The 23,732-nt window shown below is 47.5% G+C and overlaps 1 protein-coding gene across 1 annotated transcript in view; it reads left to right on the top strand.

Moving 5' to 3' along the window:
• HCN4 (hyperpolarization activated cyclic nucleotide gated potassium channel 4) overlaps positions 1-23,732 on the top strand; it is a 179,751-nt gene that overhangs the window by 87,743 nt on the left and 68,276 nt on the right. The window contains exon 3 of the mRNA XM_030578700.1: positions 13,890-14,051. Within this exon, the coding sequence (XP_030434560.1) occupies positions 13,890-14,051 (162 nt within the window). The remainder of the gene's footprint in view (positions 1-13,889; positions 14,052-23,732) is intronic.

Genomic DNA, 23,732 nt, shown 5'->3' with positions numbered 1-23,732 from the left:
CCAGAATTTTGTTTTGTTCAGACTTGGACCCATTTCTAGTTTAAACAACCCCCCCTAAAAAAACAAAAACAAACCACCAAATAAAAAAACAGCCTCTTGGAATTTAAAATGCCACTGAAACATTCCAATTTATATGTTGAGTTTTGTAACTAGTGTTTTAGCAAAACCTAAGGCTAGATTTTCAGAGTGGCTTATGGGGGTTAGGGGCCAATTTCCACTTCAGTTGGAGTTGAGTGCCCAAATTTGTCAATCACAAATCATGCCAAATCAATCTAATTTCCTTCTTTGGCAGGTGTACTGATATAGTGGGTGAGGGGAAGCAGTAGATGTGATAAATCTAGACTTTAGTAAAGCTTTTCACACAGTGCTGAGTGGATGCGCTCATTTTTAATTGCAAGCGATTGACATTCCTCACTTTTGATTCTTTTTGTGTTCATTTTCTAGGCTCAGAGTAAAATTTCCGAAAGTGGCTAATTCCCATTTTCAAAAATGTCTTAGGGCCAGATTTTTAAAGAGATTTAGGTACCCGAAGATGCAGCTAATGGGAGTTAGGCACCTAACCTGTTTAGACACATTTGAGAGTCCCAATAGGTCTCATCTCCATCTTTAGGTGCCTAAATACCTTTAAAAGTGTGACTCCCCTAGGCACTTCAGAGCCAAATCCTCATTGAAAGTCAACAAAATGTTTGGGCATCTAGGTGTCTAAATCACTTTTGGAAATGATACATATAAAAAAATTAGCACCAACGTTATTGTTGCTTTTATCAGACACTTGCTCTGAGATTTCAACCGTTGCCTCCTCCCTGAAGTCTCACATTTGAGTTCGGTGGGAGCAGGATCCACTCTGGAATCTTTTTCCTAGAGGTATTTGGAAAAGACAATTAAAGAGCAAGCCAGTCACTGGAGTTGTCTGTGTCATGTTTGTTGTGGTAGAAAAGTTCTTAAAATGATGACGATTAAAATCTAGTCTGAACAGTTGCATGGGAAGGGAGGCAGTTGCCATGACAACCTGAACTCAAAGAGGCACAAACACATGGCGCAAGCAAGATTTGGAGTTTTATATATCTATCTATAAACATCTGCCATTTGCACTAGCTTTTTTGGTGCTAATTAGTCCTGCTACTTCACCTACTCCTGCTGTAAACATTTTGCAACAGACATGAGTCTCTGCAGGAGAAGAGAAAAAAATGTTTTTTATTTTTAGTTGGGTTTTCTGGTGGCTTTTGTCCTGTCTCCTGCCCACTCACTCCTACCTCACGACTGGAGAAGAAGCTCCATTAGCCTGATCAGTCCTGCTGGAAGCCAGCTCTCTGTGAAGAATTAAACTCCCTCTGGAGGTTAGTGTAAATCTCTCTTGCTGCTATACAGTTAAATTATGCTGGCTGACAGTGTTACAGAACAATCACTGTGCAAAGTATAATCCCTCCACGTGCAACATAATTCTTCACACTGTTATAGCCTTGAAAATAAGCCTCCTCATTCCTTCTTGCACATTTTTTCCACTTCAAATTAGCCTCTGATCAACGAAAACAGGTCCATTGTGAGTAACAGGTGCCTTTGAAATTCAGAACTTGTGTGTGTTAGGGGCAAAAATGGCCATTTTATGCAATCTCGAGGGTTGGTAACTGGCCAAAATGATGCATGTTTTGGGGTAAAATGTGCCTGGTTTTGCACAGCTTGAATTGCAACCTCACTGGGGGGAAATGAGCAATCTTAGCGGGATGTAAATGAGAGAGGTTGATGGATATTTGATGGACAGCACAGTGTTGGGATAAGAAATGCAGAAAAAGCAACTGAGAGCTTTTGTTTGGAGCTGCTAAAATAAAATGTATTAGAGTTTTGGATAGTGTGTGTGCTGGTTTCTCAGTGCACTGAAGCGTGAATTATTTTTCCATCTATCCTAGTCACCCTGGTTCTTATGCCTTGTCCATCACCATAGTATGAGTTAGCTGGCCAAGGGGTTTGGCTGTGGGTGACTTAGGTGTACTTGTTACTTGTCAGTGTTTTGATGTCCATAAAGTATTGTATATTCCTGGAGAGTATTTATCTTCCTTGGCGGAAAGCCAGCTTATAAAATCTCCGAGCATGGGGAGGTGCTTGTTTGATCTTCCCCCTCTTCCACTGGCACATCCTGTTGTCAACTAGCAGTCAGGGCATGTCATAGTTAGTGTTGTGTGAGATGTTTAAGTTTGGAGAAGAGGAAGGAAGGTGTTTTCTTTGCAGGCAACAGCAGGCTCTGTCCTCATACAACAACAAGCTCTCAGTGAGAAAAATAATGATCCCTGAGCAGTTGCATTACCTTGAACATTGGTGTGGGGCAATAACAGCTTAGATATTGTACTCAGAGGTGTGGTTGCAGCATGAGTAGATGTACCCAAGCTAGCATTAATCTAGCTAATGCAAATACCAACTGCAGTGAAGCTGTGGCTGCATGGGTTGTGTAATCCGTCTGGGACCCTGGATTCTTAATCAGGTGGCTGGTCTGTGCTGCTGTGGCTTCACTGCTATTGATAGTCCCATGAGCTAAATCAAAGCTAGCTCAGGTGTGTCTATACTTGCTCAATTGCACCTCCAGCTGCAGTGTAGACATAGCTTGTGGTCCTTTCTAGTCAGATCTTGCAAGCTAAGCAGGATCAAGCTTAGTCAGTGTTTGGATGGAAGACCTCTAAGAGGAATAGAGGCTGCTATCAGATGTAATGTTGGTGACACAGGATATTCTGCTGCTCCTCTATCAGTAGGAAGCTTGTGTGAAAGCTGTGCAGTGTTACTCTTGTGTTCCTCCCCAGAAGTGGGGGAGTGATTCAGGTGTATATGTTAGAGCCAAGCAAATAATTCCCAGTGAATGGTTTACTTGGAGATTTTAGCCTCTTTCCCTGCTTCTGGAATGTTCTTGGGTAGATTAATTTACCTGATAAATTGATAAATTAAACAGTAATAAGTCATCAGGGCCAGATGGTATTCACCTAAGAGTTCTGAAGGAACTCAAATGTGAAATTGCAGAACTACTAACTGTAGTGTGTAACCTATCGTTTAAATCAGCTTCTGTACCAAATGACTGTAGGATACCTAATGTGACACCAATTTTTAAAAAGGGCTCCAGAGGTGATCCCGGCAATTACATACTGGTACGCCTGATTTCAGTACCAGGCAAACTGGTTGAAACTAAAAAGAATAAAATTGTCAGACACATAGATGAACATAATTTGTTTGGGAAGAGACAACATGGTTTTTGTAAAGGGAAATCATACCTCACCAATCTACTGGAATTCTTTGGGGGGGGGGCTGTCAACAAGCATGTAGACAAGGGGGATCCAGTAGATATAGTGTACTAAGATTTTCAGAAAGCCTTTGACAAGGTCCCTCACCAAAGGCTCTTAAGCAAAGTAAGCTATCATGCGATAAGAGGGAAGATCCTCTCCTGGACTGGTAACTGGTTAAAAGATAGGAAACAAAGGGTACGAATAAATGGTCAGTTTTCAGAATGGAGAGAGGTAAATAGTGGTGTCCCCAAGGGGTCTGTACTGGGACTAGTACTATTCAACATATTCATAAATGATCTTGAAAAAGGGTAAACAGTGAGGTGGCAAAACTTGCAGATAATAAAAATTTCTCAAGATAGTAAAGTCCCAGGAAGACTGCAAAGAGCTACAAAAGGATCTCACAAAACTGGGTGACTAGGCAATAAAATGGCAAATGAAATTTCATCTTGATAAATGCAAAGTAATGCACATTGAAAACATAATCCCAGCTATACATAAAAATGATGGGATCTAAATTAGCTGTTACCGCTCAAGAAAAAGATCTTCGAGTCATTGTGGATAGTTCTCTGAAATCATCCACTCAATGTGCAACAGCAGTCAAAAAAGCAAACAGAGTATTGGAAATCTTTAAGAAAGGGATAGATAATAAGACATAAAATATCACATTGCCTCTATATAAATCCATTGTATGCCCTCACCTTGAATACTTTGTGTAGATGTGGTCAGCCCATCTCTAAAAAGATATATTGGAATTGGAAAAGGTTCAGAGAAGGGCAATATAAATTATTAGGGGTATGGAATGGCTTCCCTATGAGGAGAAATTAATAAGACTGGGACTTTTCAACATGGAAAAGAGATGCCTATGGGGGGACGGGTATGATCGAAGTCTATAAAATCATGACTGGTGTAGAAAAAATAAATTAGGAAGTGTTATTTACTCCTTCTCCTAGCACAAGAACTAGGGGATTGCCAAATGAAATTAATAGGCAGCAGATTTAAAACAAACAAAGTGAAGTATTTTTTTCACACAATGCACAGTCAACCTGTGGAACTCCTTGCCAGAGGATGTTGTGAAGGCCAAGACTATAACAGGGTTCCAAAAAGAGCTAGATAAGTTTATGGAGGACAGGTCCATCAATGGTTATTAGCCAGGATGGGCAGGGATGGTGTCCTTAGCCTCTGTTTACCAGAAGCTGGGAATGGCAACAGGGCATGGATCATTTGATGATTATTGTTCTGTTCATTCCCTCTGGGTTACCTGGCATTGGCTACTGTCGGAAGACAGGATACTGGTCTAGATGGACCTTTGTTCTGACCCAGTATGGCCGTTATTATGTTCCTATTAACTTTTTCCTCTAGTTTTATTTCTATCTGTAGTTTGATCACAACCAATTTACTGCCAGTATTCGACACTTAATACATATGAACAAAAATTAATTATTAGCTAGCTGTGATTGACCAGATGGTATCATTATTGTTTCCTGATTGGATTATCATTATTTTTGTGATCAGGCAGAAGGCTCAGCAAAGCTACTGATGCTTTGAATCTCTTGGAGAGAAGAAGCAGTTTAAGGAGAGAGAGAGCATTTTTCATCAGCTTCTTTAAAAGTATTTTTTGCCCCTTTCTGTGTCATACAGGACTTACCTATGGCATCTTTCCTAAAAGAACTGGGCTATGTGGGGGGGAGTTTAAAGATAAATTTGTCTTGTACTAATCACACAGAATAACTGCTTGGACATTTGTGGTCTGTTTAATTGTATCAGTACTAGAGATCTGGTGAGGCTCTTAGGGAACCTTGTCCACCTATGTCTGATACCATGTAAAAGACACCAATTTTCATAGAATCATAGGACTGGAAGGGACCTCAAGAGGTCATCTAGTCCAGTCCCCTGCACTCGTGGCAGGAATAAGTATTATCTAGACCATCCCTGACAGGTGTCTAACTGGCTCTTAAAAATCTCCAATGATGGAGATTCCACAACCTCCCTAGGCAATTTATTCCAGTGCTTAACCACCCTGACAGTTAGGAAGTTTTTTCCTGATGTCCAACCTAAACCTCCCTTGCTGCAATTTAAGCCCATTGCTTCTTGTCATAATCTCAGAGGTTAAGAACAATTTTTCTCCCTCCTCCTTGTAACATGTACTTGAAAACTATCATGTGTTACACTGTTGACTCATATTTAGTGTAACCCTTCTGCCCCTCTGAGTTGGCAGCAACAAGGGCCGGGTTCAGTATCCAGGGGTTTCTTTTCAATAACACAATGCATAACCAGCTCAAGCCCCCACCCAGTGACCTGGGACACTTACCACTCGCCCCCGGGTGCCTCTAGGAGGCAATACTTCCCCACTTGCAAGCATGGAGTCTGAGTGTAGCAAAATCCTTTTAATAAAGGAGGGAAACAATGTGGCATCACATTGGAGAAATACCACAAACAGGATTATAACACAAATCATGAGCAAAAAAACCCACCTCAAAGTACGTCTGGCAATGTCCTTTCCCCCTTAGGGTCTTAAGTCCAATCACCCCAAAGTCCAACAACCTGAAAGTCTCTGGTCAGTGCCACCCCAGAGTTCAAAAGTTTATCTGCAGAGTTTTACTCCGGACCCCGCCACCAGCCTGGGTGGAAATGGGGGGAGAGGAAGCCCAAACAGGGTGTTAAGGGGCACCTTACGTGGGCCAGAGCCAACTGCTCCGCCTCTCCGTGGAGTTCTGCTGCAGCCTGCACCATGACCAGCTCCACTACACCAGTTATGCTGCCACTCCAGCCATCCCTGCAAACCACTCCACTCCACTCACTGTTCCATGGGCTGCTCCAGCATGCTGCAAACTGCTCCGCTCTGCCAGCCACTTAGTGATAGGTCTTCAGGCTCCCCCACTAGTTAACACAGCACTCAGTGATCTCAGCTCAGCTCTTTTAGTGATTTCAGCTCTTAGTAGGGGAGCCCTGGTGCACCATTGGCCCAACATGAATTCAGCTTAGCAGTCTCTAGATGGACTCCTAATGGAATCAAAATTAGCTCTACTCTTTAACAGTGGAGAGAAGAGGCTGTGCAATTGGTGTTCCAGGCCCTCAAAAGGGGCCCATATCATCAGGTACACACACCAATCCCCAACCTCTCTCAATTCACTGGGTTTTGGAACCCATGTCCCTTGTCTAGCAAGTACTACTTAATTTAGGTTGAGTCATTTCTGTCATAAAGCAGTCTCATAGTTCCTCATTTGCATAATTAGGGTGACAGCATTTGTTTTCCTCCTGCCCCAATAATAAAGAAATTGGGGATCCCAGCTGTCAAAATAACCATCCCAGGCTGCCGTGGGCTTATGCTAGGTGAAGTAGGTGTGCCAATGCAAATACCTGGAATTCCTTTCCATACTCCCTGAGATTCTTTCCACTCCCCATAATTCACCACCAGATGTCAGGGTAGAGCTCATCCTGACTCTGCTTACATCAGCTTATGGTCCACTCTGACCCCCAGATTCCTTTCCGCAGTACTCCTTCCTAGGCAGTCATTTGCCATTTTTTATGTGGCCAACTCATTGATTGTTCCTTCCTAAGTGGAGTACTTTGCATGTGTCCTTATTGAATTTCATCCTATTTACTTCAGACCATTTCTCCAGTTTGTCCAGATCATTTTGAATTTAAATTTTGGTGCAAATTCTGGCACATGTAAGTTAAAATACGCTATGAATGAGTATTTAGGTGTTGTGTGTGTAAAACTCTATTACTCCAAAAGTGGATTGAGCATGAGCAAAGCATATTGGGTCTGATTGTCTTTTGTCCTGCATCCTTGTATAGTCATTGACACCAGTGCAAAGGAAGAGTGAAATGCTATCAGATCAAAGTGGTAGCATTTTACGTTCACTCTGCATTAGTCTAAATGACTATGCAAGGTGCAGGGCAACAGACAAGTGGTCCAGTGAATTTTAAATTCAAGCCAATACTGTATGGAAAACTTTTTTCCTCATTCACTCAACTTTCATATATCCAGAAACAAAAAGCTTTGTTTAGAAAGCTAGCTAAGTTTGCTACGTGAAAAAAAAATCACAAAATTTTCCTAATGCTTCATTTGCAAAACCCAAATAAAGGAACGAATAGTTAAGTGTCCTAAATCTCACATTCTCCACGTAATCGACAAACATGCTATTTTCAGAAATAATCAAATGCACATTTAATCACAGCACAACCGTAACTCTGTCCCATAGGGTGGTTTTTAAAATTATTTTTGTTGTCTTGATTTCTGTACCCTTAAGTGTTTTCTTCTAAAGGGATATTTTTGGATTTGTACCATAAATTAATGTTGGACACTTAAACTACTTAGCCAACACTATTCTCAAGGAACTGAAATTATAGAAACTTTACCAAAAATTCTACAGACAATTGATACATCAGTTGGAGTATCCACACTCAGATATGCACCGACTTAAAAAACTACACCTTTAGTTAAAACAGTGTGATGGAGTCACGGCCTAGATCCCACAGCAAGGGCTGGGCCCCTGGCCCCGTTAAGTCACCTTAAAGTCTACTTTGCTCTCTGACTTTAGTGGCCATCTGAGGCTTCATCCAGCCCAGCGGAATCCTACAGGGGTGTGGAGCCAGTGGAGATGTATTCTACAGAGCTGGTCAGTGCTGACAGGATTTCAAACATGTACAACTAGGAGCCTGATGGATATCCCATTAGATGCAGAGGGGGTTCTAAGGCACATCCACAACTAGAGGCTGCTTTACTGGGAAAGAGTTCAGTCTGGCTGTGGTGTTCACAGTCCCTCCTGCTGCTGGCCTGCCAGGAAGCTTTATCGTTCCCTGGACTGGGGGGTGTAGAGCAGACTTCATAACAGTGATTCACAAGTCATAGCCATTTGTGGACAATCAGCCTGGTTTCTGAGGTGAAGCCCTCAGCGCTGTCAGCCAGTGTCACCACTTGCCTCTTTCCTGAAACAAAGGTTTGGAGGTTGAGTACAGGACACCACCGCTTTTGCCAAACCCCAATCACTCAAATGGCAAGCAGATGAAAGACCGACTGTGTGACCAACTCCAAGGGAGCTAGGGAGCTCCAATAGCACCCAGCACAGGACTGGTAATTAGCACTCCAGGCTTCCCTGCCATAATGACAAAAGCCAGACAAGTACCAATCACAGCTCATGTCCCCGTGCAATTTACTTTCGGACACTCTTTCCCCATCTCTCATGCACAAGTGGGATGGGATGGGGGATGCTGCAGCGCAGCAAGGCACAGTGCTAGGTGAGAGACCAGCTTAGGAGCTCTCTGGTGAGTGTTTGGAACCCGTATTCCCCATGACATGGGGAAAAATTACAGCAGGGCTATCTGCTCAGACGAAGGGCATCCACTACACCCCCCCTGTGGCTACGTCTCTGCTCCTCAGAATGCAGGTTCCTCATTTGTTCTTCATGTCTGAAAGTGAATTTATTTCCACAGGGGGAAGATACTGAACTGACTGCCCTGGAGACTTGGGCTGTCTGTCCAGATAGTGGCAACAGCCCTGGGGATGGCAATTCACTCTATGTAGCCCATTCAACTTTTGGCCCCCTTTCCTGGGACTGCCAGCCAAGGGGGTCAATTCATGCCAAGAGCAAAGACAGCGGCTTGTCATGGGGACACCTGTCCATTAAGAACTAGGCTGAGGTTCCCAACTCAGTTCACGCAGGTTGCTGAACATACATCAGAACATACATAGGGCCAAATCCCCAGCTAGGGGGTGAAAAGCTTTGTATCCCTTTACAAATCCCCTAAGATAAGTCCATTTCCCCAGCTTTTGATTTTCTATCTTTCTATGTTCAAAGAAAAAAGGCAGTTCCAGACACTGTCCCTGTGGGCAGGGCTCCTAGGGATGGAATTATTACTAGAACTCTAATGAAATGTGAGAGTGCAGATACATAGGAGAGGAAACGTCATTAACTCACTAAATCTCTCCATTGACACATATCCACTTGTGGCCCCTTTCACAGATCATTGCCCCAAGCACCAGCATAGCCCTCGGTTGTCATTTGAATACTCTGGACTCGAGGTGATCGTTTCTGCGACAGAAGAAGAGATGAAACGAGTCAAATGATTCTTTCTGAAGGATTTGCTCAGCTGTCATACTAACCTGCTGAGCCAGCCAAACAGAGCTGGATTTCCTACCGCAGCCTTTCACTCAGGATTCTGGGTCCATCTTGCTTGGAAATGCTGTTTGCTGGCCTCTCAGGCTGTTTTGGCTCTGTTTTCTGCTGCACCCTGTAAGCAGAGGAAGCTGGGTAAACAATGGGGTTTAGAAACAGTTAACCAAGCTGTCTGCCTTTCTACTTCCCTACTTACCTGGCCACATTGCTGCAGTATCTGAGCGCCTTTAATTTATCCTCACAACAGTCCTGTAAAGTAAGGCCAAGCTATTGCCCAATTGTACAGATGGGGAACTGAGGAACAGGAAGACTAAGACCCGGATCCTCCAAGGATTGAACCCAATGGGACATAAGTGCCTAAACACCTCTGAGAATCTAGGCCTAAGGGATTTTCCTAACGAAATCTGTTGTGGAGCGGGGAATTGAACCTGGGTCTTCTGAGTCCCACGGTCTGCTTAAATTTGATGGTGATGGTTTGGGTTGGTTCTTTCTTCATACAAACCCATCACTTAGCCTAATGTAATAGAGCTGTGTGAGTGGACAGCGCTGCTCTAGTGCTAAATGTTTTCAGAGTACAGAATATGACTAGCTCTACATTATTAATTATTATAGTTAGTGGTTCCTATTAATTAACTGAAAATTACTTCTCCATCTTACATGAGGGGTTGCATCAATTTCTCAACCCAGCTTGGCCAAGTGCCATGTGAAAAAGCTGGGTTAAGTGGTACCAGAGGGCAAATGTTCAACGGGATTGTGTGGTAGCCTTTTCCCCAGGAAAATCCCAACAGTGTAATAGCAGGGGGTGCTGCACCTCAGGATAGAGACCCCTTTGGCAGAGCTCTGTGGGGGTGGGGGTGGCATCAACAGAGCTGTGAGGGGAGCCCAGTACTGGAATAGCAGGGGTACAAATCACTGATTCATAGAACCATAGGGTTAGAAGGGACCACATGAGTGAGGACTGAGGTGCATTTTGGTCAGGAGGCAGGTGTGTTGGCAGAGCTGTGAGGAGTGGGGGACTGGGCACTGAAATAGCAAGGGGGCTATGGATTAGGACTGAGCCACATTGGCAGAGTTGTATGGGGAGCCCAGGGATGGGATAAGTCCAGATGCAAGGTACCTGGGTAGAGCTGTGGGGTACATGGAGTAACCAGAGACATGCTTGTCCGGAATGCGTCTCCTTTGTGCTGCCCAAGTCCCGTCTGTGCTTTGCCTGACTCACATGGGGACATTCAGCCCCTCAGGTTCCTTGGCACTCTATTGACTCAATTAAAATCAAACTAAGAAGTTGTGTGAATAGCTTGTGGGCTGATCTGTGAAACAGCCAGGCTATGCCTGGATCCCCAACATGGGGAAGGGAAAGGTCTCCTCATGATGAGGGGCAGCCAGAATACATTTGGTGGGAAGCAGCTGACAGCAATGAGTCTACATACTTCACTCACATGTGTCATTCCTCCTCTAGCCACAGCAGCATTGCTTCACATGGGCAGCGGTGTTCAGGATTTCCCTGGCCAAGGCACCGAGATGCGATGAGCAGGCAGGGCTAGGCAACATCTGTCTGTTGTGCCTCCGTCCTTGCACTGGCACAAATCGCTATGGCAACCCTTCAGAACATGGGGAGAAAGGGTGGGGCAGGGCAGGGCCTTGGGGAAGGGATGGGGCGGGGAAGGAGTGTTTGTTTTTTTGTGATTAGAAAGTTAGCAACCCTAACAACTTGCCAGGCACCTCAAATACAACAGATTTATTGTAATGTGAACATGCATCCCATGGGGACTACAGGGTCTAACACAAACTGCTCCATCTTGATCCAAACAGGCTTTTTGTTCAATTGGATTGTGGTATGCTGGGATTTGTAGTCTTCCTGAGCTGCACGTCTGTATTAAAGGTGCAGGGAACCTTGGGATGCTCTGTGCGCCATGTGTCACATGTAACTTACAGGTCTTCCTTTAAAGAGGGAACCTCCCCCAGTTACACTTGTGCAGGAGTGTGCACACCTCTCCGCCCACAGTGATCCACAGCAGAGGGGTTCAGCTATTGCAACAAAGCAGGCTATTAATAAAGAATCATAGGACTGGAAGGAACCTCAAGAGGTCATCTAGTCCAGTCCCCTGTCTCATGGCAGGACTAAGTATTATCTACACCATTCCTGACAGGTGTTTGTCTAATCTGCTCTTAAAAATCTCCAATGATGGAGATTCCACAACTTCTCTCGGCAATTTATTCCAGAGCTTAACTACCCTGACAGTTCAGGAGTTTTTGCCAATGTCCAACCTAAACCTCCCTTGCTGCAATTTAAGCCCATTGCTTCTTGTCCTATCCTCAGAGGTTAAGAAAAACAATTTTTCTTCCTCCTCCTTGTAACAAACTTTTATGTACTTGAAAACTGTTAAGTCCCCTCTCAGTCTTCTCTTTTCCAGACTAAACAAACCCAAGTTTTTCAATTTTCCCTCAGAGGTCATGTTTTCTAGACCTTTAATCAATTTTTGTCACTCTTCTTTGTACTTTCTCGAATTTGTCCACATCCTTCCTGAAATGTGGCACCCAGAACTGGACACAATACTCCAATTGAGGCCTAATCAGCACAGAGTAGAGCAGAAGAACTACTTCTCGTGTTTTGCTTACGATACTCCTGCTAATGCATCCGAGAATGATGTTTGCTTTTTTTGTAACACCGTTACACTGTTGACTCATTTTTAGCTTGTGATCCACTATGACCTCCAGATCCCTTTCCATAGTACTCCTTCCTAGGCAGTCATTTCCCATTTTGTATGTGTGCAACTGATTGATTGCCCCTTCCTAAATGGAGTACTTTGCATTTGTCCTTACTGAATTTCATCCTATTTACTTCATACCATTCCTCTAGTTTGTCCAGATCATTTTGAATTTTATTCCTATCCTCCAAAGCACTTGCAACCCCTCCCAGCTTAGTATCGTCCACAAACTTTACACGTGTACTCTCTATACCATTATCTAAACCAGGGGTGGCAAACTTTTTGATCCAAGGGCCACATCGGGCTTGCAAAACTGTATGGAGGGCCGGGTAGGGAAGGCTGTACCTCCCCAAACAGCCTGGCCCCTGCCCCCTGACTGCCCCCCCTCAGAACTCCCAACCCATCCAATCCCCCCCACTCCTTGTCCCCTGCCTGCCCCCCCAACCTCTGCTCCATCCAACTGCCCCCTGCTCCCTAGCTGCCCCCCGGGACACCCTGCCCCTTATCCAACCCCCCCACTCCCCGTCCCTTTACCATGCCACTCGGAGCGGCAGGAGCTCACAGCCACGGGGCCTGGCCAGAGTCAGCCATGCCGCCCAGAGCGCTGGTGGTGCAGCATGGCTGTGGGGGAGGGGGGACACTAGGGGAGGGGCTGGGGACTAGCCTCCCCACGCGGGAGCTCAGGGGCCAGGCAGGAAGGTCCTGTGAGCCTTAGTTTGCCCACCTCTGATCTAAACCATTGATGAAGATACTGAACAGAACCAGACCCAGAACTGATCCCTGTGGGACCCCACTTGTTACATCCTTCCACAATGAGCCACTGATAACTACTCTCTGAGAATGGTTTTCCAACCAGTTTTGCACCCCCCTATAGTAGCTCCATCTAGGTTGGATGTCCCTAGCGAGACAAACTCCAGTGTTTTCAGAATGCCAGTTCTCCCTAGCAAATAAAGCAAAGTGTCCCCACTGGGCTGTACTCTATGGGGCATATGTCGGTCTGCACCCTGCCTTGATCACATGATACGTGGACTTCTGAATATATTCTGCTTATGATTAGTACAATGGGGGAAAATACGTTGCCCCTCCTTGTAATGGAGAATGGTGGCTGCAGAGAACCAGCTACAAATCCCTGATTCACGGCTGCTGAGCCCTCTGGTTCTAAATGGCCCTGTGAAGAGTAAGACTCTGCATACCAGCAGAAGATGGTAGCCCAACTCTGTGTAGCCAAACTATGCCATGCCCCTTCCTCTCTACCAGCCTGCCCTCCTCCTTGTAAGGCCAAGGGCAGAGGGGACAGCTGAATAGGAGACAAGATCTGCTGAATTTTTTGGTGGAGAGCTCTGGCTGGTTTAAGGCTGCTGCATGTGAGAGAATGCTGATATATGCCTCCGATGTACAAACACAGAGAGAGTCCCTGCCCTATGGGATTTACAATCTATTTTCAAAACTGGGGGGATATCAAAGGCAGACTGCTCCCTGGAGAGATGTAATACACCAGTGAAATGCTGAAGAGAAGCTATGCGATTTATTTTGTAAAGCAGACTGAAAAATTTAAATCCAAGTGAAATTTGAGTGAAAAATGGGAGGGGGTGGGTATATTTGGTGATTTTTTTTTAACCTGTTTTCTGACTTGCTCTAATGTTTTGTATTTAACCACTGATCTGCCCGTGGAGAATTAACCCAACCTTGTCTTGGGCTGCCTTTGTTTTGTTGTGGCTCCCTGGCTTGGAGCTCTCTGTCTGCTGGTTGTATTGGTTGGCTGATGCGCTGGGTGTGAATCGTCTCCATCCTGGCCCCTGCAGATATTCCACATGACCTATGACCTGGCGAGCGCAGTGGTGCGGATCGTGAACCTGATTGGAATGATGCTGCTGCTGTGTCACTGGGATGGCTGCCTTCAGTTCCTGGTGCCCATGCTGCAGGACTTCCCTGAAGACTGCTGGGTGTCCCTCAACCGCATGGTGGTAAGTACCTGCTCTTTCTGACACTCCAGAGCCCTCCACAAGCCTCCAATAATGAAGCATCCCTCCTACACACAGCTTCCTATTCCACAACCCCTCCCCCATCAGCAATACAACATCCACTAGGGTTGCAAACTTCCTGGATTGGCTGGGAATCAGCCTCAATCTCCTGGTTGCTATTGAAAGCACTCCAGGAGATTTTAACAGGTCAGAAGTCCAGTCAGCGGCACAGCGGAGCTAAGGCAGGTTATCTGCCTGCCTGCCTGGCTCCATGTGGCTCGCAGAAGCAGCCAGCAGGATCCTGCGGCTCCTAGGTGCAGGGGTGGCCAGGGGGTCTTTGCACACTGCCCCTTCCCTGAGCTCCAAATCCACAGCTCCCATTGGCCAGGAATTATTGCCAATGGGAGCCACAAGGGCAGTGACTGCAGGCAAGGGCAGAGCCGCCTGGCTGCCCCTGAGTCTAGGAGCCTCAGGGATATGCTGCTGCTTTCAGGAGCCCTCCTGAAGTAAGTTCCGCCCGGCTGGAGCCTGCAACCCTAACCCCCCCCCCATACCTCCTAGTCCTCTGTCCAGTCTCAGCCTGGAGTTCCCTCCCACACTCTGAACCCCTCAGCTCCAGCCCAGAGCCCGCACCCCCTCGCGCATCCCAATCCCCTGCCCCAGCCCAGTGAACATTAATGAGGGTGGGGGACAGTAAGCAACAGAAGGAGGGGGGATGGAGTGAGCAGGGGCAGGGCCTTGGGGAAGGGGCGGGGAAGGGGTGGGGCAAGGGTGTTTGGGTTTGTGCAATTAGACAATTGGCAACCCCAAGCACCCCCCAGCTATCCAGCAGCCCTCCACTGTCTCCCCCACTCCAGTATCTTCCTCCTCTCTCCAGCATCACCTGGAGGTGGGGGAAGCTGGAGGGAGGTGGAATGCACCTTGCAGAGCCCTCTGTGGTGAAACAAGCAAAGCTGACTGGCCTGGAAAACAGCAGCGGCAGAACCTAAGTAAAGTCTGCTCTGGATGCACACAGGAGAAGGCAGGAGCCCAGCTCCCCCTGCTGGCATGAGACAGCAAGGAGGAGGGTTCAAAAAAAGTACACAAACCCTGCTCCATGCTGGGAGCAGGCCCTTGTGCTTCTGTGGGGCAGAGCTGAGGCGGCAGCATGCCCAGTGCCTCCTCATAAAGGTAGGCCTGGGTTTGAACCACAGGCTCCTAATTCCTGACACCAATCCCTGCTGTGGCCTTGAGCAAGTCATTCATCCTCCCTTGCCTCAGTTTCTCTGTGTATAAGATGGTGTGATTGCACTGCTCACCTCCCTGCCATATGGAGGTGTTGTACAGACTATAAAGCATCCTGAAAATAAACTGTGCCAGGCAGTATTGCAACTCCCATAGCAGGAGCAATAGCTCGGGCTCTGCTGGTGGCTGCAATGTTTATGATGAGACATGGAACATATGGTAAGTGCCTGATGAGCTCATGGTGCCTTTCAACATTTCCCCAAGAATTCAGGATCCCTTATTCAAAGGGACAACGTCCAGATGATTAAACAGCAAAACTGACAAACCTTAAAAAATTGACTCTTATTGCAGCTCTTAACCTCCGGATCCCGCAGCCAATTTCTTCTTCAAAATCAGGCACTGAAGTAGAAAGAAACTTGAAATTAAAAAGACTCAGCCAACATCTCATGCCTGCCCTATGCAGAACTGTGAAGGGCCAGGGTGGGTGTCCCATCTCAGGCTGAGTTAGAAGCCACAGAGAACCACCTGTGGGGAGATTGGTTTGTTTATTTCTCCTCGCTGGTGAATGGTGCCAGACTGACTGCTCTATTGATCTACAGGACAGGTACAGCACAATTGTCCCCCATGCTGCCCCTTCTCTATTTCCATTGTGGTGACTAGAGATCAAGGCCCTGTTCTGCTGGGTGTTGGACTGAGACGGAGTGAGAGACGGCCCCTGGCCTGAAGAGCCTATGGCTAGACAGATCAGAAATGCGCAGTGATGTGCCTACGGTCACCCAACAGGACAGTGGTAGAGCCAAAAATAGAACCCAGGCATCCTGGCTCCCAGTCCAGTGCCCTGGCTACTAGATCATGCTGCCTCTGCATTTCTGCTGATGTGCCTTAACCATCCCGGGGAGGTACTAGCCTGAGCAGCAGCTGAACGGGGAGTGGTGTCTCTCTGCCTGGTCAGTACTGACCCCAGTCAATTAGTGCCATTTCTGTGGTGGGTTTTGTGACATGGATACCTGTCCACTAGGAACTGGGTGGAAGCTGCAAACATGCTGAGCAGCCTGGAAGGACTTTCAGACGGTTCTCTCCTGAGCCAAACTCCCAAAGCTTTGCATCCCATCGCTGCGTTCTTGAACAGCCAGGCTCCCATGCCAGACTGGTGTGCCAGATTTACAGTGCAAATTCAGCTAAAACCAAATGTCATCTGGAGGAACTGGAGCAAGTGGCACAGCAGGCAAGGAGGAGATAGTCCAGACTGACACATGCCAAGCCCTACACCTAGGAAAAGGCAATAAACAGTTTGGATAGGGAGTGACAAAGAGGCTGGATGGACCGGGGTCAGGGCACTAGCTTGGAATTTGGGAGATTGGGATTCAAGTCCCTGCTTTGCCACAAACTGTGTGTGGCCTTGGCAAGGCACTTAATCTCTCTATGCCTCAGTTCCCCACCTGTGCAATGGAGGTGACAGCCCTGGCGGGTTGAGAGGAGAAAGCCATTAAAAATTATGAGGTGCTCAGAGATTATCGCAATGGGGGCCAGATAAGTACCTTAGATAGACAGATTTAGGGGAGTCTGAGACCCTCAGGTGATAAATCTGGGCTCACAGTGCTATCCTGGGGTTCAGTACAGCTAAGGATGTACAAACAATGCCAGTTTGTACCCCTGGGGCATGTGGCACTTTGGTCACCACAGTCGCTCTCAAAGGATGTTGATATTCTTATCTCCTCTGCCTTTTTAAAAAAAAATGGGGAAACTGTGGCACAGGGAGGTAATGTTACTTTCCCAGTGTCACCCACTAGGCCAGTGACAGAGCCAAGAAGGTAACCCTGGTCTTCCAAGTCCCTGTCCAGTGCTCTATCGACTAGCACACACTGCCCCCCCCCACTAGTCTCACCCAGTACAAAGATGAGCAAAGGATTGGAGCACGAGAGGAAGTGAGGAATGGAGCTAAAATTATCATCATAAAAAAAATTAGGTAAGGACAGGCCATGATCACAGGCTATTAATATTTTCAAGAGATCAGTATGACAGAAGGAAAGGACTATTTGCAGGCTCAGAAGATGCAGGAGTTGTGGAGGGTGAAGGAAAAGCTAAGTGGGATTTGGGGTTAGGTGAGAAGTGAAACACACATCACCTTTGGTACAAACAGTCTTGTGAAAACTCCTTGACTCTAGCAACGATTGCTGATGCTCCTGTCACGTTGCCTTTCTTCAGCTCTAGGCCTAATGTATGGGAGTGATGCCCTAGGCGGGGGAAATCAGCCCCCGGTGCAGTGAAGTTGAAGTGAGACAAGTCTAGGATGACCGCATGACTCAGCTCTATCCAAAGTGTTTGCTAGCTGTGGGCTGACTGTCCAGGTGTCTCATTCCTAACTTCTGCTGTAATAGATTGGCTCAATTGCTCACAACTGGCTGCCCTGCCAGGAATGTCTCATAAGCCATTGCATCAGTTACCACGGTGCCTTCTCCAAAGTGCTCGAGGCGCTGCCCCAACTCCCCATATCCCCAAAGCCGGTGGGAATTTAGCTTGGGCTGGTAGCCTAGAGCTGAGGCTCAGCCAGCTGGCTATGGCCAAGGGGGACCCAGGGCAACTCAGGCCAGGGGTTGGCTTGGGGCTGGTCAGGCCGGCAGTTGGGGGCTGGCCAACAGCCCAGGGGTTGCGGCAGTTTGGCCAGGTCTCCTCTGGCTGCGGTGGGCCTCAGGGCTTTGGCAGGTGGAAGGGAGGAGAGGGGCAAGGTGGGGTGGGACCTCAGGCAGAAGGGGTGGGCATGGGGAGTCTATTCTTCTCGAAGGCGGTATTCACATACCGCCCATGGACCCCATGCTTCCTTTGAGGAGTTACAAGAATTGCCACAAAGTATTTTGAGAAAGAGCAGCTGAGTATGGGATACTGAGGGTGCCCAGACCTGTGCAGCACTATCTACATTAGGGCTAAAGTCAAACCGGTTTGGCAAATCATTTAAACAACCTGTGAGTTCACCCACACAAATGCTTCCTGAATCAGGGAATGCACTAAACTAGGTCAGTGCCAGACGAATGTTCAAATGGATCTCCGCTCAGCTGGGTTCACACACTGTTCTGTAACTTGGTTCTGCTTGGTTGAAAATTTGTTTAATGAGGACAGGGCTGTTTCCTTAACACAATGTAAAGGCTTAACACATAAAAGTTCTGCAACTTTAACTACCCTGGAACACTTCCTCTCATGTGGCCACAGTTATTCTGCTATAGCTGTTACCTTACAGGAAGGAGAATAAGCTACATCAGTGTGAGGCACTTTTATCCCCTTATAACTGTGTCCACACTGGGGTTTGTATTAGCATTACTTGTTCAGTTACAAAAATATCACCAGTGTAACAGATTCGTAGATGTTAAGGCAGAAGAGACTACTGTCATCGTCTAGTCTGACGCCCTGCCTGGCACAGGTCAATAGACATATTTGTGCTGGTAAAAAATCCTGGGCCTAGACCAGGCCTAAATTAACAACGTGAAGAGGCCCATAAACCAATGGGCATCCCAGAGATTGCAACCACAAGTGTCTGGAAAGGTTTTGTAGGTGTCTGAAGCACTCAGTGGGTAGATTGATGTCCTGAGGCACTGAGCTGAAGCTTCTGTTTCTGCAGCTCTCGTTTGCTGTCACTGGCACACAGCCCTGCCCAGTGCCAGTTGCTCCTTGCTCGCCTACTGCCCTGGCAGTTTGACCTGTAACCACCATAAGATCTGAAAAGTTACTCAAGGTCTGGTGTGGAACAGGCTGCTTCTCAAGGTGGAGCCAGGTGCTGAAGGGAATGGTGTTGGTGGTACAGCAGGTAGCACTCTTCCCTCTGAGCCAGTTCTGACTCTGGGCCTCAGTAGGATGCTGTGCGTCAGTCTGGTCTGCGTTGGGTAACCACTGTACAAAGTACTGCCTTGCCCTCTAAAGTCCCAGGGCATGTGGGTAAATATTATCCCCCACTTCCTAAGGGACTGCCAGAGAGGTGAAGTTGTTTGTCCAAGGTCAAACAGCAAATCATTGGCAGAGCTGCTCCCAATTCTCAGCTCTCAGTCCTGTATCTCAGGCCCTGGCCACCCGTGGCCATTAGAGACCCAGTTTTTGTGTGGTGTTGAGTTCCTCCTGTACTGTCAACTCCTGTGGAGCTGGATGAAAACTGAATTTGCTCAGCACCTCACAAGAAGGGCCCAGCACCACTGGCAGATCTTCTGGTGAGAGAGGGTGTTAGCCTGGGTATTTTAGCCAACAGGACTGATAGAAATCTGTACTCCGAAATTCCCACTTCAGTTTCAGCTTGATAGAGCGTCCTTCACTTCCTGTCTTAAACTGTAGCATCAAGTTGCACTTCAGTGTTTAACAGCTGTTGCGTTCAACCCGAAAAGCAGCTGCATTTCCATGATGGGAATAAGTGATTTCATAGATGTACCACTGATAGAGCACTGTGGGATCCTTCAGGCTGGGAGATGCTGTAGAGAAGCTAGAATGACAAGGCCAATGGAGACATTTCCTGAGCGCTGCCCAGCTGGAGTGAAACAGGACATTGTCTCCCCTCTGTGTAGTGCCTGCCTCTTGCCTCTGTCATTGCAGTGACAGCCACAGATGAGTATGAAGGCAGATGGTTGCAGCTCTCTCGAGGCATCTAGATAGACATATGTGTAGTCTGGAGAGGAGCCGGTGGTCCTGGTACAAGTAGGTACCAATGACATAGGGAAGGGTAGGAGAGACATCCTGGAGGCCAAATTTAGGCTGCTAGGAAAGAGAGTGAAATCCAGGACCTCTATGGCAGCATTCTCAGAAATGCTTCCAGTTCCACAAGCAGGGCAAGGTAGACAGAGAGAGTTTGAGTCTCAATGCGTGGATGAGATGATGCTGTAGAGAGGAGGGGTTTAGATTTATTAGGAACTGGGGAAACTTTGGGGATAGCAGGAGCCTATACAGGAGAGATGGGCTCCACCTAAACCAGAGTGGATCTAGACTACTGGCACTTAACATAAAAAGGTTGTAGAGCAGTTTTTAAACTTAGATATGGGGGCAAGCCGATCACTGCAGAGGAGCACATGGATCAGACAGAGACTTCTCTTAGAGGAGAGTCTATTGATAGAGATTCTCAAGTTTTTAGTCAGGAGGAGAGGATGGAAGAGGATAAAGTATGGGCCAGATCAGATGAGAAACATTCACATAAAAAAGAATCTGACACATCAGAAAAGGACAGACAAACAGTGACAAGTTTTTAAAGTGCTTGTATGCAAATGCTAGAAGTCTAAATAATAAGATGGGTGAACTAGAGTGCCTCGTGTTAAAGGAGGATATTGATATAATAGGCATCACAGAAACCTGGTGGAGTGGACAATCAATGGGGGACAATCATTCCGGGGTACAAAATATATTGGAAGGATAGAACAGGTCATGCGGTGAGCGGGGGGGGGGAGTGGCACTATATGTGAAAGAAACTGTAGAATCAAATGAAGTAAAAATCTTAAATGAATCCACATGTTCCATAGAATCTCTATTGATACCGTGACCGACCCAGACCAGTGGAGTGCAGGAGTCTGGTAGAGGGCAAATATACTGGTCACTGGGTGAGTAGTTTTCTGTTCCCTGAGTGACCAGAGCAGGCTCTGCACTAGAGTAGTCAGGAACTTGCTAGAACCAATTAAGGCAGACAGGCTGATTAGAACACCTGCAGCCAATCAAGGCAGGCTAATCAGGGCACCTGGGTTTTAAAAGGAGCTCTCTCCAGTCAGATGGAGAGGAGCTAGAGGAGAGGAAGTGCGTGTGAGGAGCTGGGAGCAAGAGACACAAGGAGCTGAGAGTGAGAGGGTGTGCTACTGGAGGACTAAGGAGTACAAGTGTTATCAGACACCAGGGGGAAGGTCCTGTGGTGAGGATAAAGAAGGTGTTTGGAGGAGGCCTTGGGGAAGTAGCCCAGGGAGGTGTAGCTGTCACACAGTTGTTACAAGAGGCACTATAGACAGCTGCAAATCCACAGGGCCCTGGGCTGGAACCCGGTGTAGAGGGCAGGCCCAGGTTCCCCCCAAACCTCCCAACTCCTGATCAGACACAGGAGGACTTGATCCAAACTGTGAGGGAGATCACTGAGGTGAGCAAATCTGCCAATAAGCGCAGGACCCACTAAGGTAGAGGAGGAACTTTGTCACAGCTGGTGTCAGGCGTGGGATCTTGGTGTGCACAGCGCGGCAGAAGAAGGAGGGTGATTTTTTAAAAAAAAAGTAGAGGGTTTATTTTTTTTCACCACAGTAGAAGACTTAGTGCGGGCATTGATACAAGCTACGGTGGCCCAGCAGGAGGCTACCCGTGTCCAGGCAGCTGCCCAACAGGAGGCAGTGCGGCTGCTGCAAGAGACTAATCGCCTGCTGATGAACCAGGCTTCTCAAGACCGAGCTATGTTGCAAGAACTGGTAAACCAGGTAAAGACCCTTACAGAGCTGAACTACGGCCATGATAGGACGCAGATCATACGGGCCAGCCATTGGCTGCAGAAAATGACATGGGAGGATGATGTAGAGGGATACCTTCTGGCCTTTGAGAGGACAGCCATACGGAAGGCCTGGCCTAGAGATCAGTGGTCTGGCATCCTTGCCCCATTCCTGTGTGGAGAGGCCCAGAAGGCTTACTGTGATCTGCCTGAAGAGGCTGCAGCAGACTACCCGCAGCTGAAAGCAGAGATCCTGGCCAGATCCGGGGTAACAACTGCAGTGCGGGCCCAGCGGTATCACGAGTGGAGGCACCAGGAAAATAAAACCCCGCGGTCCCAACTGTATGACCTCATCCATCTCGCACGAAAGTGGTTCCGAATGGAGTACCGGAGTCCAGAAGAGATACTAGAGGTTCTGGTCATCGACCGATACATGAGGGGACTAACGCCAGACCTTCATACCTGGGTAAGCCAGAACGAACCCTCCACCTATGGTGACGTTATTGCACTGGTAGAGAGGCGAAGGACAGCGAGGGAGCTGACCGACCAGTTAAGGAAGAGGCACCCCGGGTTAAACTAGCAGCACTAAGCCCTAGAGCTCGAGTGACGGGGACACCAGGAGAGCCCAGGTGGAAAAAGAGAGGGGCTGAAGGCTCACCAGAAGCCACAAAGAGTCAGAGAACTGAGAGAGAAGAGAATCATGAGGTTGGACTGCCCAAACCAAGAGACCAGGGAATGCCTAGGGCTCCATATAGATGTTATGCCTACGGGGAATGGGGACATATAGTTGCACAATGTCCCAATGCTGAGGAATCGATGCAGCGTAACCTGGGGAACTGGGCAGACCCATGCTCCCTAATCCACCTTGTGGGGGGTCTCACTAACCCCACATATGTACACCAGACCAGTAAAGCTAAATGAGATAGAGACCACAGCACTGGTTGATTCGGGGAGTGCTATCACACTTGTCTCAGGGAAGCTTGTGAAGTGTAGTCAGTTGCTGCGGGTTAAGCGTACGGAGATAACATGTGTCCATGGGACAGTTGGTTATTACCCCACCATCCCAGTAAAACTCGAAATTCAGGGGAACACTGCTGAGGTAGCAGCAGGTATAGTCCCTAAACTCCCATACCCAGTGCTCATAGGGAGAGACTTCCCAGGGTTTGGAAACTTACTCCCAGTTTGAGGATTGGAGAAAGAGGGGAATCCTGAAGTTAGTGAGGCATCCACAGTAGACTGTCAACCCCTGGTTTTCTCTGAAATATCCCCAGATTTATTTTCCATTCCCAGACAGGGTAGAAAGTCGAAAAGGGAAAGGAGGGCAGCTAAGGCCTTGGGAACCCGAATACTGACCCAAAGCCAGAGGGTCACTCTCGTAGGCAGGCGGACCCGAGCAGCTGAAAAGGAGGCCACCCAGGAGGGAGTAGCACCCGAGTCTGACCCCCACCCTAGCGTTTCTGAGCCAATAGAGGCAACAGAGACTGGGCCCCTAGATCTTGGGCAGATTAGTCCCGGAAGAGGAAATTTTGGACAAGACCAGGCCGAAGACCCAAGGTACGACAACATTAGGAAGGAGGTGACTGAAATAGATGGAGTCCCTGTGGAAGGGAAAACCCAGGGACCAGGACCCTACTTCGTAATGAAGGAGAATCTCTTATACCGAGTTGCATCAGTACAGGGGCAGAAGATACAGCAGATCCTAGTACCTCACAAACACCAGAATGCTGTATTAAGTCTTGCTCATAGTCACCTTTTGGGGGGGCATTTGGGGGTAGAGAAGACCCTGGCACGAATCCTACAACGGTTCTTCTGGCCCAGAGTACACGAAGAAGTATGGAGGTACTGTGTGTCCTCCCCAGAGTGTCAGCTGCACAGTCCCCATCCCCACCTGAGATCACCTTTAGTACCCCTTCCCATCACAGAGGTCCCGTTTGAGCGAATAGCCATGGACCTAGTGGGACCCCTGGAGAAGACGGCTCGTGGCCACCAATATATACTTGTTATTTTGGACTATGCTACTCGCTACCCAGAAGCCATCCCCCTAT

This window comes from Gopherus evgoodei, chromosome 10 (assembly GCF_007399415.2).
Source record: "Gopherus evgoodei ecotype Sinaloan lineage chromosome 10, rGopEvg1_v1.p, whole genome shotgun sequence".
In the NCBI taxonomy this organism is placed as follows: Eukaryota; Metazoa; Chordata; order Testudines; family Testudinidae; genus Gopherus; species Gopherus evgoodei.
The sequence above is the reverse complement of the archived record's forward strand: the minus strand, read 5'-3'. Positions and strand labels throughout refer to the sequence as shown.